The sequence below is a fragment of the Macaca fascicularis genome, chromosome X, assembly GCF_037993035.2.
Source record: "Macaca fascicularis isolate 582-1 chromosome X, T2T-MFA8v1.1".
NCBI classification, from domain to species: domain Eukaryota; kingdom Metazoa; phylum Chordata; class Mammalia; order Primates; family Cercopithecidae; genus Macaca; species Macaca fascicularis.
In genome coordinates, this window is record NC_088395.1 from 18104464 (window position 1) to 18122023 (window position 17560).

General features: G+C 39.5%; 1 protein-coding gene across 5 annotated transcripts in view; it reads right to left on the reverse strand.

Moving 5' to 3' along the window:
- Nucleotides 1-662: 662 nt before the first annotated feature.
- Nucleotides 663-17560, reverse strand: part of SCML2 (Scm polycomb group protein like 2) — a 119894-nt gene continuing 102996 nt past the window's right edge. For 2 of the 5 annotated variants that reach the window (XM_005593086.5, XM_074028970.1), the window contains 4 exons: nt 9524-9637; nt 8301-8555; nt 3831-3982; nt 663-2759 (listed from right to left, as the gene is read on the reverse strand). In XM_005593086.5, coding sequence (XP_005593143.1) covers nt 2631-2759; nt 3831-3982; nt 8301-8555; nt 9524-9637 — 650 coding nt within the window. In that variant the 3' untranslated portion in view covers nt 663-2630. The remainder of the gene's footprint in view (nt 2760-3830; nt 3983-8300; nt 8556-9523; nt 9638-17560) is intronic. The other 3 variants (XM_005593088.5, XM_045383272.3, XM_074028969.1) reach the window with 3 other exon arrangements.

The following is a 17560-nucleotide window of genomic DNA, read 5'->3' on the forward strand; positions in this document are numbered from 1 at the left end:
CACTCAAATTGACACCCCCGTTCCAGTCACTGAGCATCACCCCTGGAGCCTCAGTCAGGGCCCTGTTGTCTCCAGTGAATCACAGGACACGCTGCTGGGGAGCAAGAGCAGTGAGGATTTCTGGGTTCCTCAGCTGGAGCCGCAGCTCCTGGGGTCGGGGTAGGGGCCAAATAAGTGAGGCTATGCAAAACCCCAGTCCTCCAAGGGCATCCCACCGGGGCAGCTGGACCATCTGAAGGCAGAGGGCCAAGAGCAGGTGCATGCAGGAGGCGGCCTCTGGCCCCCAGTGGTAAAAGAGCAACCACAGTTGCCAGCCAGGTGTACAGGCTCAGATGGGATGAGATATCTCGGGGCATGGGCATTTTCTAGCACTCTCGCATCACTGATGATATCATAAATAACAAAGGCTCTGAGTACAGATACAGCTCATCGACTGAACTTCTTACAGCCCCCCTGGGGTCTCATTGAAGACCCCTGTAAGAAATCAGCCCTTGGTTCTTAGGCATCCTGTTTAGCATTAGAATCTGGGCAGGTTTTAAAACTCAAGTATTTGGACACGGAAAGCCACAAACTTACTAGACTGGCTCTGTTCCAGTTCCAACAAATATACACTTTAATGTAATGCAGTTAACGGTAAATAAAATCACACCTGAGGCTTTGAATGAATCGTTTCGATTAACTTTATTAATATTTTAAAATATGAAAACTGTAAAACATAGTATTTATGTAAACACCTGAGGACTGTTCAAGTGGGTACAGCATCTTCATACAAACAACTTGAAAGAAGACCAAGTTTAAGTGAGAATCTTTTGACATATAAGGAATAACATAAATGAAGCTATTCTTTAAATAGTTGCATTCATGTCTAAAGTACATTTGGTTTTCTAAAAAGAAAATGTACATTCTTGCCCCTGGTGAATATTTTATTGGCATTTACAACAAATGGCTAATACTTTTATAACTGATTCTCATAGCTTATAGACATTACATCAAAGTTACACAAAGTAATAACAATAAACATATAGCACCATTTCCTCTTCAAAGTTCTAACTTATAAAATAAAGCCCCAAACATGGCTGGGCACGGTGGCTCATGCCTGTAATCCCAGCATTTTACAAGCCCGAGGTTGGAGGATCACCTGAGGTCAGCAGTTCGAGACCAGCCTGACCAACATGGAGAAACCTCATCTCTACAAAATTAGCTGGGCGTGGTGGTGCATGCCTGTAATCGCTGAGGCAGGAGAATTGCTTGAACCAGGGAGGCAGAGGTTGCAGTGAGCCGAGATCGAGCTATTGCACTCCAGCCTGGGCAACAAGAGTGAAACTCCATCTCAAAAAAAAAAATAAAATAAAATAAAATAAAGCCCCAAACAATAAGTCTGAACTAATATATCTCTCAAAGTGTAGCAGAATAAATGGCTCAGAACTAAGCAAATTAATTAGAAACATTGCATAGGACAGAGAACTTCCCTGTATGGAAACGAATCTACAGATTGTTTCATATCCCCTGAAGAGTAAGCTGAGAGGTACTGGTGATAGCAAACGATGGACATATATTTTTTACGAAATCAAAACATCTAACTATATACACAGTTCATCGTTACCTCTGTGGCAGTGCAAAGTGCCAGATTAAATTCAAGAAAAAAGAAGATTTACTTGTGTGTAAACCTACAGGTATAAAACAATATACAAATATGGTAAAGTACCATATGAGGAATAAACACATATAATATATATCTTCAAAAAATTTGGACACTGGTATCTTCATATAGAGATGTAAGAAAAGAATGCCTAGTTAAATGTCCAAGCTTAGTGAAAATACGGAAAGTTTTAAAATAATAGGTATTTTACTGAAAAAATTTAATCTTACTCCATCCAAACAACCCTCGTAGTATAAATATCTCCTGCATAAAATGACAATTCTATCCTATAATTTAAAAAATTTATCAAAAACTGGTAAGAACACTTTATGAAAGCTTATAAGCTTTATAAGCTTGCTTTTTTCCTTTAAATATGATCAAATACAACATACAGAGAAATAATAAAAGGAAAATAATTTATATGGCTATTCCCTTTCTAGATATACTGATAGAACATGAACAGAACACCACAGAGTATCAGACAAAACATCTGAGAAAAGATGATATCTACAGGTGCACCTTTAAATTCTCTGGTGAGGAAAAATTCTCATGGATTTAATTATAGAAGTTGTCAATCCCTGATATTTTCCCCTTTGGGATTTAGCTGTTTTGGTTCTAGATATAAAGATTAACCAAAATCAAAGGTTTTTCTCTGTTAACTACATTAAGTATATTTGTAAACTGTACAATGAAAATTTAAAAAGACATAAAGAACTGCCAATTTGAAAATGCCAATACTAACATGTTAAATGCTTTTTAAAGAAGTAGACTGGGGGAGAGGTGGCTGTGCCTCCCGAGGCTGGTTGGTGACTCCAGGGAAAAAAAAAAAAAAAAAAAAGTTGACTGAACTGTTAATACAGTTCTGCAATTCTGATAAAACACTTTTATAGGAACTGTCTACAAAACAAAAACTGCTGAGAAATACTTTTAAATTAAAATGTTAACAGTACACCTGAGAATTATGTCCAATCTAAACTTACGCATATTTTTTTCAATTGTATTTTCCTTCTTTAAGTTTTTCAATGTAGTAACACAGCTTTAATGCTGGCCCCAGCTTCAGCCCCATATACTTCATCATCACATCACTCTTGAGTAGGAACAGAGCCTTCCCATCAATTTCCTACAGAGAGAAGGAAATCATACTCATTAATAATGCTTTCATATCAAGTTATTTATACATAAGAACATGTAAAATAGAGCAGCTGTATACTCCGGATATATATTCTCTGAATATGCTTTATTTCCTGAAAACTATTAAAAATATAATTTATATAGTGAAGCATCATTTGATAATTTATGAATTTAGTTTAAATTTTAAGAAAAAGAAAATTTAACCTTGTATCTTCAAAAAATGTCCCAAGTATCAAACAATCTGACTTTAAATACTGTGTGTTAAATAAAATACTAAACATATCTATGACAAAGGGTCAAAAACTATTAATGGTAGAAATGAATTTCAGATGGTCAATAACTTTCTGAGAAGGGCCAGGAATATGTCAATATCAATGCAAACTGTAAATGTGCTATACAGTGTTGTCATTATGTTGAAGGCTAATCAGTTAGTTGTCTGAAGCTGGTTAGATGCTAAAACTAATTACTGATTTTCTTGCAATAGTGAAAAGGGTACCTCAGATAACAGATCACTCATTTGATTTGTTAGAAAACACTGAAAATATTACTTAATAGTCATAAGGCATCCTCCTAAAATTCTTTATTACCTTAACCAATTTATGTTATGGAAGCATATTATTTGGTATTTGTGAGTTCCTGTTTAAAAGGATGTACTTAATCTTATACAGTTGCTGGATTCACTGGAGGAAGGCCACCCTGTAATAGCCTGTGGTCAACCCCTCCTACTCATGGTCCTGGCGCTGAGCTGGGAGCAGGTCGGGGAGGATCCTTGTATCTGTCGTTACAAAGGGGAGGTACACCTGAGAGTTGCAATGCTGAATCATTGTATCTTGAGAAGATGAAGCAGTTTGTATTTTAAGCACCTGCATACTCACTTAAAGAACAGACCATTAATCTACCATTTAAGGAACTAATATCTTGGGAAAAATAACCTTTCTCACATATGGAAAAATCAGTTGATAGGGTTCCCCCACCATCCACACAGCATCCAAATGAAGGGCCTGCACAGAGGTCATTCAAAGGCATTACGGCAGGAAAACCGGATCAAAAGATACATTACATGTTGCCTGAAGAGGTCGGCGAGGGGGCCTGATATCTGAGGATCTGTATGTTTCATAAACTGTATCACTTCATCCACAGACCAGGTTGAAGGGTCCTTAGAGAAGCCTTGTTTCAGGACACTGGGATCAGGTACAGCTATATAACTTGGAGCTTCAATGGGGGGGAAAAAAGACAAATCATACTTGACCTGATCATTATCCTGAAAGAAGAGATGTTAGGTAGGGAATAATGGTCTCATTCCTGGAACCTTCTGTTAAGTTCCCCAACAAGGTCTCAAGACTCCAACTGTGAAAGCTTATACAAAGATGATGTGAGGATGGCTACATAAAAGCATCCCATCTGACCTCCCCCAAACAACAAAAGCAGGTTCAGCAGTTACCTTAAAGCTTCAAAGATCACAAAACAGACTAAGCAATCCAAAGCCTCTTTGGCCACAAGCAAACACAGCAAAAGACCTGTTACTTGGGTAAAATTAGGTTAATCTAATCTAACCTATGACTTCTCTCTTAAGTCTTCCAAGGAATTTCAATCTCTCTCTGTCTGTCTAGATTAGGTTTATTTTACTAGCTAAATCCGATGGAAATTCCCCAAATTTACAGCTGGTTTTGTTTTTTTTTGTTTGTTTTGTATTTTTGTTGCTGTTTTGGTTTTTTTGAGACAGGGTCTCGCTCTGTTGCCCAGGCTGGAGTGCAGTGGCACAATAACGGCTGGAGTGCAGTGGCACAATCATGGCTCACTGCAGTGTTGACCTCCTGGGCTCAAGTGATCCTCCCACCTTGGCCTCCCAAGTAGCTGGGACTACAGACACATGCCACCACTCCCAGCTAATCTTTATATTTTTTGTACAGACAGGATTTATCCATGTTGCCCAGGCTAGTCTCAAACTCCTGGGCTCAAGCAATCTGCCCACCTCAGGCCCCCAAACTGCTGGAATTACAGGCATGAGCTACCACGCCAAGCCAAATTTAGTTTTCTAATTGCTTAAATGTGTTCACTTTAATCAAATAATTTCAATAATCCCATTATTTTTGATAAACAAAGTAGTCCTTTTACCAAATCTCTCTGATGTATCCAATAAGAATATTTTTAGCATCACTTTACTCTTTAGATTTCCTGTCTCTCATGGCTTAAATGCCTATCTGAATTTTTTTTTTTTTTTTTTTTTTTTGAGACAGAGTCTTGGTCTGTCACCCAGGCTGGAGTACAGTGGCACAATCTCGGCTCACTGCAACCTCCGCCTCCTGGGTTCACACCATTCTCCTGCCTCAGCCTCCCGAGTAGCTGGGACTATAGGCGTTCGCCACTATGCCCGGCTAATTTTTTGTATTCTTTAGTAGAGATGGGGTTTCACTGTGTTAGCCAGGATGGTCTCTATCTCCTGACCTCTTGATCCGCCCGCCTCGGCCTCCCAAAGTGCTGGGATTACAGGCGTGAGCCACCGCGCCTGGCTGCTTATCTGAATTTTGAAGAAAACAAGATTATTTTCTGCTACGCTAGGTCAGAAATAACTTTAACATTTAATTCCTTTATAATGTTTAATTGCATAGTAATAGATATTTTGGTTGAAGGTTTATACATTAAAAAAATACATAACTGAGACATGAAACAATTTAAGTGCTCATATCTCAAATGGTCTTAGCTGCACTCTTTACTAAGTTGTGATGAAATCTGTGTCCTGACAAGTATTCATTTACTCAACCAGAGCCCTTAACTCCCTAAAGTTAGTGTGTGATAACTGAAGTGAATTTTGTACTTAGCTAGGAAGATTTGTTTCTCTAACCAAGGACCATCAACACAAATCAGATGGTTTTTGTGTGTGAATTAGCCAAAGGAGTACCCTTTCTTTCCTACCCTCTGGGCTATGGCCATTTTAGAAGCATTTTAAGTACTTACCTAGGGGAAAGGTAAAGAAAAACAGAAAATAAAAGAACTTATAGTGGTTAATTTTTTGTGTGTAGCTCTGAATTTTCTTTCTTTCCAACATCACAACGATGATGTGAAATAAAAACTCTATACCAAAATATATTCTTCCCTTCACTCAGAGAAAAAAATGTTGGCCATATCTACAGAGAAATTCTGCTGGGCTGTATCGACCCAAGTAAAAATGATGATGCTGTAGACCACGCTATGCCTAAGGCATTCTGACAATTTAGACAGAAACACCATCTCCTTTAACTCAACAAAGACACAATGTAACATGAAAAAAATCATTGGCAAAGCTAATCATATCTCTAATTTAACTTATATTTTTGTGGAATTTCTGGTTTCTGTCATAATCTGGTACATTTATGTTTTGAATAACATGTAACTAGTTTTACAGTTTACTGCAGATAAACTATATGTAAAAAGATATGATTTGGGGCATAAAATTAATTTTATACTAAAAATAAAACCATAAGATTTTCTATTTTTAGTCTATTATGAAAATATAATTTAATTGGGCCTACACCTTCAAAACAATCAGAGACGTTTGCAAGCATTACATTACTGTTATTCAAATAATTACATGAAACAAACTAATCATGTGAAAAATAATCAAAGTCCAGTCATGCTTTTCTCCTGAACGGCTCTGTCTTATATACACTGGCATATCAATAAATATTTCTAGAATAAGTATAATGAAAGTATGAAAGTGATCTGATTCCCCCTGACATCACTGGATTTCTTTCCTATAATAAAGATCAGCAATATTTTTCATTCGAATAATGGGACAAGGCAGGACAGGAAATTGTGTGAGCATCACTGGCTGTCAGGAGTGGAATCAGCTCTAGGTAACAGTTCAAATGCCTCAAAAATAATAGTAATGGCACCTGTAAACAGTTTCTAATGGAAATAAGTATCTGTTCTTGGGAGATATAAGTAGTACAGAAGTTAAGAGTACAACCCTGGAGTCAGAGTGTTTGAGTTCAAGGACTGGCCCAGCCACTTTTTAGCTGAGGGACCTCAGCCAAATGACTTCAAATTTCTCACCTGAAAATGCTTGCCAGCACCTACATTTCAAAGAATTGTTGTAACAGTATAATGTAGGAGGCCATATGAAATATTATATGCCTGGCATATGTCAGATAGTGATGAAGATGATGATTATTTCTATTACCACTAAGTAAATTATTAGAAAGCAATGTTATTACTATTAGTCTCTACATTCCTAAGAAGACCAGAAGCCAGCCTTCTGAAGCCCCAATACTGGCTACCTTAGCACAACAGTGTTTGACATACATTTCAAAGTGAGATACTCAGCATTAGAAGTAATCTTATACTGAGAAGGCCTATCGTCAAAAGGTCAAACTTTGTGAAAATACTTTAAAATGCAGGGTATACTAGCCCTTATGGAATAAGCATCTATTGTTAGACTCTGCAAACCATGTCACTCTAAAAGCAGAGAAAATCTCCAGAAGGGATGGGGCTGACAACATTAAATGTGTCATGGGATGTGCACAGTGTGGCTGCCCATAGATAACACCCATGATCAAAGGCAAGGGTTCCCACTTCCTACACTCCTCAACCTCGCCTACGTGCCTACCTGGAGAAAAAGGACAAGACACTCTCCTGCACCCTTAATCCTTCAAAGGTACAGGGTATTAGCCCTCTTTGCACATTGAAGGCTGTTTTGGCTCTTTCTTTCTTTTTTTTTTTTTTTTGAGACAGAGTTTTGCTCTTGCTGCCTAGGCTGGAATGCAATGGCGCAATCTCGGCTCACTGCAACCTCTGCCTCCCGGGTTCAAGCGATTCTCCTGCCTCAGCCTCAGGCTCCCGAGTAGCTGGGATTACAGGCATGCACCACCATGCCTGGCTAATTTTGTATTTTTAGTAGAAACAGGGTTTCTCCATGTTGATCAGGCTGGTCTCGAACTCCCAACTTCAGGTGATCCGCCCGCCTTGGCCTCCCAAAGTGCTAAGATTACAGGCGTGAGCCACCCCGTGCCCGACCTGTTTTGGCTCTTTCTAAATGGCAACAGGATGTTGCCCTACTTATACACGTCATGTCTTCCTGGTGGGTCTCAGGAAGGATATGGAGAATGAGGAAATGGTGTGGCTGTGGTAACAAGATGCCAGCCCGAATCCAGGAGTCAACACAGGCTAAGGCCAGGAAAGGTCTCAAGAGAGACTAAGAAAAGTGTACAACAGAAAGGAGAGGGACTGTCTTTCCAGGCCTCAGAGTCATGAGAGGTTTGTGAGTCCAGACAGTACCCAAGCAAATGATAAATTACAACTGCTCAAGCACTACTAATCTGAGAAGTCTCTATCAGAGACATGGTTGGTGATCCAGATCCCCAGAGACAGTTCTGTGCTGTCAAGAGGATTGGAGGATCCATAATGGTCTGACCTGACAGTGATGTGAAAGGGAGGACTCAGCCTCCCAAATTTTAGCACTTTCTCCAATGTGATACTCTCAAGGGATGCTGTTAGGTATGAAAATCTCAAGGCAAAAGACAAACACATTGAGAGCCACTATTTTTTAACATACCTTCACTTTTCCTCTGCATTTGGAATTTAACTTCATGGGGACTGCTCTTGGGGGATGATTTGTCCCCAACTAGTAGTGAACTTGTGGTGCCTGGCACACTTTGAGAAAAATCCTGGGAGACTGAAGTCTGAATATACATAGGATTTCTACAGGCAGGATTCAAACAATTTCCTGAATTTAGTGATGAGCTCTTAGAATCTTCTGAAAGATTTTCCTCTTTGGGAATGGCATTTCTCCCAGCAAACAATGGTTCTTCTACAGGGAAAAAGACAAAGGAGGCTATCTTCAATAGACTTACAATTCAAATACTACTAAAAGGAAAAAAATTTCATCCCTAGCAAGTTCACTTAACTTGTGCTATACTGAACCACAATGCTCTAACACAAAGTTCATGGCTATCCCCTCCTTGGTATGGATGCATGCACTGATTGATTGATTGAGACAGAGTTTTGCTCTTGTTGCCCAGGCTGGGGTGCAGTGGTGCAATCTTGGTTCACTGCAACCTCCACCTCCTGGGTTCAAGCGATTCTCCTGCCTCAGCCTCCCAAGTAGCAGGGAGTACAGATGCCTGCCACCACGCCCGGCTAATCTTTTGGGTTTTTTTGTTTTGTTTTTTTGTTTTTAGTAGAGACAGGGTTTCATCATGTTGGCCAGGCTGGTCTCGAACTCCTGACCTCAGATGATCCACCCGACTTGGCCTTCCTTGGCATTTATATTAATGGACATTGTCCTACAGTCCAAAGTGATTGCATATCACCTATATTTTTCAGAGTAACTTACTATCATTTGCCAGTCTTGCCACCAAGACTATAAACACCTCACTAAAGCATTTGTTTTTAGAAATGCAGTTCTTCATTACTATTTGTTATAATATGATCATACAGTTGGTTTCTAACATTTGTTTACTACTTGGGCAGTTAACACATTCTCTGGAGAAAGGCAGAGGTTTTTCTATTCTTCTTTCTACCAATTTTTAGCAATACAAAAGTGAAGGGAAAAGGTTATTAGGTTATTATAATTTTTTTTTTCTATGGAGAAATAACAGCCATGCACTTCTGAAGGGAATGAAGTGTTCAACAAAGCTGTCCAAGTAGTAGCCTAACTGCCAAACTTATTTAGGCAAATTTACCTCTCTACCTCCAATACTACCACCCCAAGAGTATACACAAGTGGTAGCAGAGAAACATTTCTTCCCAATCCTGGGAGGTGTAAATGCTATTTACCTTCAGATGCGTACTCCTTTGTTTTGGGGAGCTTAGGAGAGAGAGGAACAACATATGGTACAGATTGCTGAGGAGATCGTTTGGTACTTTGCCTTTCTGTTACATCTTCTTTTGCTGTTCTCAAAGAAAAAACAGTTGTCTGTTATAACGAACTAATATACTGAAGCATTTTCATATCATCAGCATGAAACACTTGTTTCTACATCATTTGCCTACAATACCTTCATTGACAACTTCTCAATTATTTGATGTTCTTGAATAACATGTGTCTATTTCATCCTATTTTATATTTTCACTGAAATAATATTCAAGACTTAAAAGCATTTCCAGAAGGAGTATATCTAGGCTTCTTTATTCTGGGGTTATCAGATCTCTCTAAATATCTCACAAGGCAGTGAGGCAACCCATTAAAATGTGTCTAAAATGGCCTGGGAAAATTGCTCCCATGAGCCGGAGGAGTTAAAACTTCAGAGAAATTAAATAAAAGATATGGCATAATGAACATCCATTTTGTTAAGTAACAATCCTGGCTTAGAGCTACCCTTAAAACAAGTCTACTGCTTACTTATCATTCAACCAAACGCACTTCTACCTAAAGGACCACTCTGTAAAACATGATCCTGAAAGTAAAGACAGCTTCAATTATCAATTATACCCTAAGTATCAACAAATATCCTGATTTAACCTCCAACTAAAAGGACAAATAAGGTATAAGAAAAATCTTAAAAGTCTGATAGTAGACCTCAAAAGAGAAGAAAGATTGCAATGAGTATCAAAGTCAAACTTCATCTGGTTCAAAATTTCAGCTGAGGGCCACGCATGCTGCTCAAAATGTTATGATGAGTAACCTTTAGCTCAATCTAGTTACTCAGTGAATCCCAATGAGTCCGGTAGAGCTCTTACCACTTTAGTTTTATTTTTAATAATGGACTATAAAACCAACAGGCAAAACATATCTCAAATTTCTACAATTAATTAATTCATTAAATTCTAAGGAAAGAAATAATTGGCTTTTCATACCAACTTAATAATATGGAAAATTCGAGTTCTAAAATATAGTTTTCTATAAATGTTTATTTCCCTCAGAATCTTGGCAAGATTAGAAAATGTCTTCATCATTTATTTGTAATGTACTAATGCTTTATGAAAAGTTTACGAAGCTGGGTATGCTCTACTATCTGGGGCTGAAACAAATATAAAATTGACTCGACTTCTGCTTCTGGGTATTGTAGTAAGGCTAAGGGAGGAAAGTGTTCCTACAGAGATAACTAGGAAAAGCCAGGTAATTTACAAAGTATTTTTTAAATCATCAGAGAAGCACTTCCAGGATGACTGATCAAAGACCTCCAAAAATCTACTCCTTCATAAAAACATTGAAAACAGTGGCAAAAACTATAAAAACTTTTTCAAACCTCTGGAAATTAAAGACTTGCCACAATCCAAAGTGTTTAAGAAAAATGAATGGATCTCAGAAAAAAACAGCAAATTCTGTGGCATTTTAACTTGCCCTAATATAATCCCCCTCACCCCATTTTCACAGTAGCCTTGAAAACCAACACTTCACAACTACGGCAGGTATGAAAAACAGCCATGCAATAGTCACTGGATGGGGACATAATGGGTTTGGAGCTCTCCAAAAGCCCCATGCCCAGAGAACTATCACTTAGACCAGTCTTGAAGCTCACTGAAAAGCTCCCTTTCAGGGTTTGTCTTTATTTGACCTAAATTAGAGCTTGTTCTGTGTGAACAACCCCATCTCCAGGGCATCTGATGGGGGAAAATAGTGGCAACTGTTTAACTTTGCAGCTGCCTGAGACCATATTACCAGTCAGGGCTAACAATAGGTTGGCCAAAAAGCTTAAAAGGAAAAACTGGGTATAAGATGCCCCCTAGGAGACTTTGAAAAACACAGACATATTCCTGGGAATCTAAACAGTTCACATGCATGTGCTCGGATGTATATATGCATGCCCAGGAAAGACATGAGAACACCCTAATCTTTCATCTCTGGCTGACCTTGAGGCTCTGCACAAAGTCAACTTACAAGCTGCCTCTTGGAGCACTGACGTTATGTCCCAACACACACAGAAAACCCCTTGGCCAAGGCTGGGAGATACACTGGTTCCAGGTATTTAAGGAAATTTCTACCCAATCATTAACCACATTAAGCTAAACAAGCAGACTTCAGTGACCACTCTTTTTTTTTTTTTTTTTTTTTGAGACGGAGTCTCGCTCTACCACCCAGGCTGGAGTGCAGTGGCCGGATCTCAGCTCACTGCAAGCTCCGCCTCCCGGGTTTACGCCATTCTCCTGCCTCAGCCTCCCGAGCAGTTGGGACTACAGGCGCCTGCCACCGCGCCCGGCTAGTTTTTTGTATTTTTTTAGTAGAGACGGGGTTTCACCGTGTTAGCCAGGATGGTCTCGATCTCCTGACCTCGTGATCCGCCCGTCTCGGCCTCCCAAAGTGCTGGGACTACAGGCTTGAGCCACCGCGCCCGGCCTTCAGTGACCACTCTTAACAAAGAAATACAGACTTTACAGAATTAGTCCAGGAAAAGTCACTAAACGGCACCAGCAACAACAACAAACCCTAGGGAGAAGGGAATCTGATTTCCAGAGTTGCCATATTATATGATTTTTAAATGTCCAGTTTTCAACAACAACAAAAAAAGGAGACATGTGAAGAAACAATATGGTCCATACAAAGGGAAAAAAATCAGTTAACAGAAATTGTCCCTGAGGAAGTCCAGACATTGGACTTACTAGACAAATACTTTATTTTGGGACACGGTCTCAATCTGTTGCCCATGCTGGAGTGCAATGGCATGATCTCAGCTCACTGCAACCTCTGCCTCCCAGGTTCAAATGATTCTCGTGCCTCAGCCTCCCAAGCAGCTGGGATTATAGGCACATGCCACCACACCTGGCTAATTTTTTTATCTTTAGTAGAGAGAGGGTTTCGCCATGTTAGCCAGACTGGTCTTAAACTCCTGGCCTCAAGAGATCGTCCCGCCTTGGCCTCCCAAAGTGCTGGGATTACAGACGTGAGCCACTGCACCCGACCTAGACAAATACTTTAAATCAGCTATTATAAATATATTCAAGGAACTAAAAAATGAAAATCATGTCTAAAGAACTAAAAAAAGGCCAGTGTATTAGTCCGTTCTCATGCTGCTAATAAAGACATACCCGAGACTGGGTAATTTATAAAGAAAAAGAGGTTTAATAGACTCACAGTTCCACATGGCTGGGGAGGACTCACAATCATGGCAGAAGGCAAAGGAGGGGCAAAGGCACGTCTTACATGGCAGCAGGCAGAAGTGCAGAGCAAAGCAGGGAAAGCCCCTTCTAAAACCATCAGATCTCATGAGAACTCACTCACTATTACAAGAACAGCATGAGGGTAACTGCCCCCATGATTCAATTACCTCCTGCTGGGTCCCTCCCATGACATGGGGGGATTATGGGAACTATAATTCAAGATGAGATTTGGGTGGGGACACAGTCAAACCATGCCACCTCATCTCTACTAAAAATACAAAAATTAGCCAAGTGTGGGGGCACACACCTGTAGTCCCAGCACTCACTCTGGAGGCTGAGGTGGGAGGATTGCTTGAAACTGGGAGGCAGAGGTTGCAGTGAGCCAAAATCACACCACTGCACTCCAGCCTGGGTGACAGAGCAGGACTCCGTCGCAAAAAAAAAAAAAAGAGAGAGAGAAAAAAAGTAGGAAGTTAAAAGACAACCCCAAAGAATGGGATAAAATATATGCAAAGCATATACCTGATATAGTACTTGTATCTAGAATATACAAAGAACTCTTATGACTCAACAATAAAAAATGAAACCAATTAAAAGTGGACAAAGGATTCGAACAGACATTTCTCTGAAGATATACAAATGGCCAAAAAGCACAAGAAAAGATGCTCATCATCAACTATTGGAAAAATGCAAATCACACCGTAATGAGATACCATTTCACACCTGCTAGAATGGGTATAATAAAAAAGATGGACATTAACAAGTGTTTACAAGGAGAACTGAAACCTCATTCACTGCTGATGGAAATGTAAAATGGTATAGCCTCTTTGGAAAAGTCTGTCAGGTCCTCATCAAGTTAAACAGAGTTAACCATATGACCCAACAATTCCACACCTAGGTTTGTACCCGAGAGAACATGTATCCACACAAAAACTTATACACAAATGTTCATTGCAGCAGCATTCCTAATAGCCAAAAAGTGGAAACAATCCAGAAGTGCATCAATTGATAAATGGATAAACAAAATACAATATAGCCATACAATAGAATATTATTCAGCCATAAAAAGGAGTGAAGCACTGATACATGCTACCACATGGGTGAACCTTGAAAACACAGGGTGGGCACGGTGGCTCACACCTGTAATCCCAGCATTTTGGGAGGCCAAGATGGGTGGATCACTTGAAGTCAGGAATTCGAGACCAGCCTGGATGATGTAGTGAAACCCGTCTCTACTAAAAATACAAAAATTAGCCGGGCGTGGTGGTGGGCACCTGTAGTCCCAGCTACTCAGGAGGCTGAGGCAGGAAAATCACTTGAACCCTTGAACCCAGGAGGCAGAGGTTGCGGCGAGCCGAGATCACACCACTGCATTCCAGCCTAGGCAACAGAACAAGACTCCGTCTCAAAACAAAACAAACAAAAAAACACACTATGCTAAGTGAAAGAAGCCACACACAAAGACTGCATATTATATGATTCTATTAACATGAAATGTCTAGAATAGGAAAATCCATAAAGACAGAAAGTCAATAAATAGTTTCCAGTGGTGAGGGAGAAAAGACATTGAGGGATGATAGTTAACAGGTATGGGATTTCTTTTGGGGGTGATGAAGATAGTGGTGATGACTGCACAACTCTGTGAATACACTAAAAAATATTGAATTGTGTACTTTTAAAAGGGTGAAATTATGGTATGTGAATTATATCTCAATAAAGTTATTATAAGAAAAGCATCCTCAAGGTATAGCAGTCATAGGAACTAATAAAATCAAATTCCAGAGGGGGAAGAACCATTCTAGTCTAAACTGAAGATCTCGTCATATTTTTTCCCTGTAGGAATTTGCTGACTCTTGGCACTACACTGAAAATAGAACCTGACACAGGCAGAGGGCTATAACTAGGCAAAAATAAATCAAAAAAGATTCAGCAGCTTCACACAGCTGGAGTGACAAATCAGAAACTCAAACTCATAGCTAGTTTTCCCCCATGGGACATCTGCCAAGTTCTGGAGCTATACAGGAAGCTGGGGAGTTAGGCTAAAAACTCTTAAAAGGCACGCTGAAATCTCTCGCAGTCTCACGATGCTTAAGAAATAAAGACCCACCAGGGTGAAGAGGTCTAGCTCAAACACACAAGCCACCTAAACACAAGTGTGAAGTTGTGATAATACATGAGGAAGAAGGCTGAAGAGCTGAGCAGCAAACCCCTGAAGGAGGGAAGTACAATTCCCCATAGTCTTTCAAGGTTAAGGAGCTAGGGAATTCCCAGGTTCTCAATCAAAAGCCTGGGAAAGTAACACCTGAAGAATAGCGAGGAATCAGGAGATAGACTGAGTCTTATTAAAACTGCTATTCAGCCCCAACCCAGTTCAATCACTGAATGGAATGAGCCCTCCTTCTTTCTGCTTAAAAAAGAGGACACTTTTTAAGGTAGAAATCTGGAGCTTCTGCAGATCTTTTATATACAATGTCCCACATACCAAAAAATAGTGGTAAACATGCAAAGAAGTCAGACCATATAACCAACGATTGAGAGAAAAACTACTGGTGTCAGTAGACAAAGACTATAATGCAATTTTGATGAATATATTCAAGAAAACAGGAAAAATGGACAGAAAAGATCAAATAAAAAATTTCACCTGAGAATTATAATCTATTTTAAAAAGCAAAGAGCTGATAGGAAAGTAAATTGAGGCAACCACTTTGAAAAACTGTTTGGTAGTATCTACTAAAGCTTAATCTACACATTTCCTGTGACCTAGCAATTCCCTCCAAGATAGATACAGGAACAGAAAGACGTGTATAGAATGTTCATGATAACACTACTTATAAGAGTACAAAACACAACACTACTTATAAGGGCACAAAACAGAAAGCACTCAAATGGATACATACCATGGTAGCATATTTATACAACAGAATATTATACAACAATGAGAATGAATGATCTAACTATATGCAACAATACAGATGAATCTTACAAACATAATGATGGGCAAAAAAAGCTAGGCACAAGAGTAAATGGTGTATAATTTCATTTCTATAAAGTTCAAAAACAGGCAAAAGTAACACATGGTACTAGAAGTCAGGGCAGTAGGTATCCATGTGCGAAGTGAGGGGCAGTAGCGGATGAAAGGGGGTTTGACACATTAGCAGTGCTTCTAGGGTACTAGTAATAGCTATTTTTCCAACCAGGGACTGGTTATACAGGCATGAAAATTAATCAAGCTACATTCCATGTACAATTTTCTCTATGTATACTATACTTCAGTAAAATGTCTAAAATTACTGCTAAAATGTGCAAACACAAGATTGGTCAGAATCAAAGTCTCCTAAGAAGAGCACTCTATCTTAAACTATTTTTAAGTCCCTTATTTTAAAAAATGTAAGAGAAATGGGATACTAGACATGAAATCTTAGTAATAATCAACCTCATAACATTTACATGCAACTTCTTTAACTACAAGCTGACTTAAGAAAAACCTAAGAGTTCCAACTCAAAGCCACTTTCAAATGGCTAAATTAAGCTTTCTGTGAGAGAAAATTAATAACCCTTAAAATAATGTAAAATATGTGGATTATTCAATGTATTTTTTCAAATAGTTACCTATTATTATTGGATTAATCTGAAAATTCAAACATTCTGTGTTCAATTTAAAGAAGAATTACATTTTCTTTAAAATCTTTCAAAGAATGGGGTTTTGTAAATTACTGGCATTCTTAATGCTTTGTATAAGAAATCAGGAAATTGGCCCTGGCAGGTGGCTCAGGCCGGTAATCCCAGTACTCTGGGAGGCCAAGGTGGAAGCATCACTTGAGGCCAGGAGTTTGAGACCAGCCTGGTTAACAAGGTGAAACTCCACCTCTACTAAAAATACAAAAATTAGCCAGGCATGGTGACAGGCACCTGCAATCCCAGCTATTTGGGAGGCTGAGGCAAGAGAATTGCTTGAACCCAGGAGGCGGAGGTTGCAGCGATCCGAGATGGTGTCATTTGCACTCTAACCTGGGCAACAGAGTGAGAAATCAGGAAATTGTACTCTCAGCATCTCCAACTCATATTTTTCCCCAAATTACTCTTAGAAACAGAAAACCTATCAATACACAGACACCCCTCTTCCCACACAGGTGGCCCTTCCCTTTCTAGCCATCTTCCAAATTTCCTACCATTTTTGATGACCTCCTACCTCTCCCGAAGAAGGAAAAAAAAAAGGATAATATCACATGAAAACATGAAACTTCACTCTTCCTCTTTCCCCCTAGTTCTGACAGCTAGCTTTTATTGCTCCTACTTCATGCCAGGCATAATGCAGGTTAAGAATTTACAAATACTTTCTTTCAATTTCACAACTAAAGAGGTATCCACTTTGCAGATAAGGAAACTGAGAACTAGAGAGGCTCAGTACTTTGTCTATGGGCACATAGCTAGTTAACAGCAGGAACTGAATTAAAATGTAGGCCGGTCAGACTTTACACTCTTCCAGCATAGAGATTACAAGGCCAGGATTGGAACTCAGGTCTGACAAACTCCAACACCTGTGCTCTCCATGCCACTGCTTCTCCATGAATACTTTTGCAAGCATGTCACAGTATCATACCTTTATTTCAAAGGGACTCACTGGACAGCTACACCAGAGGGGAGACACTGGAAAGAGGATTCCAGTTAGGAGCCTGCTTTACTAAACCAGTGAAGGGGTTAGTACCGTCTGAAGCAGGGTAGTAACAAGGAAATGGAAAAAAAGGGGATGGATATGAGAGGTGTCACTGAAGTAGA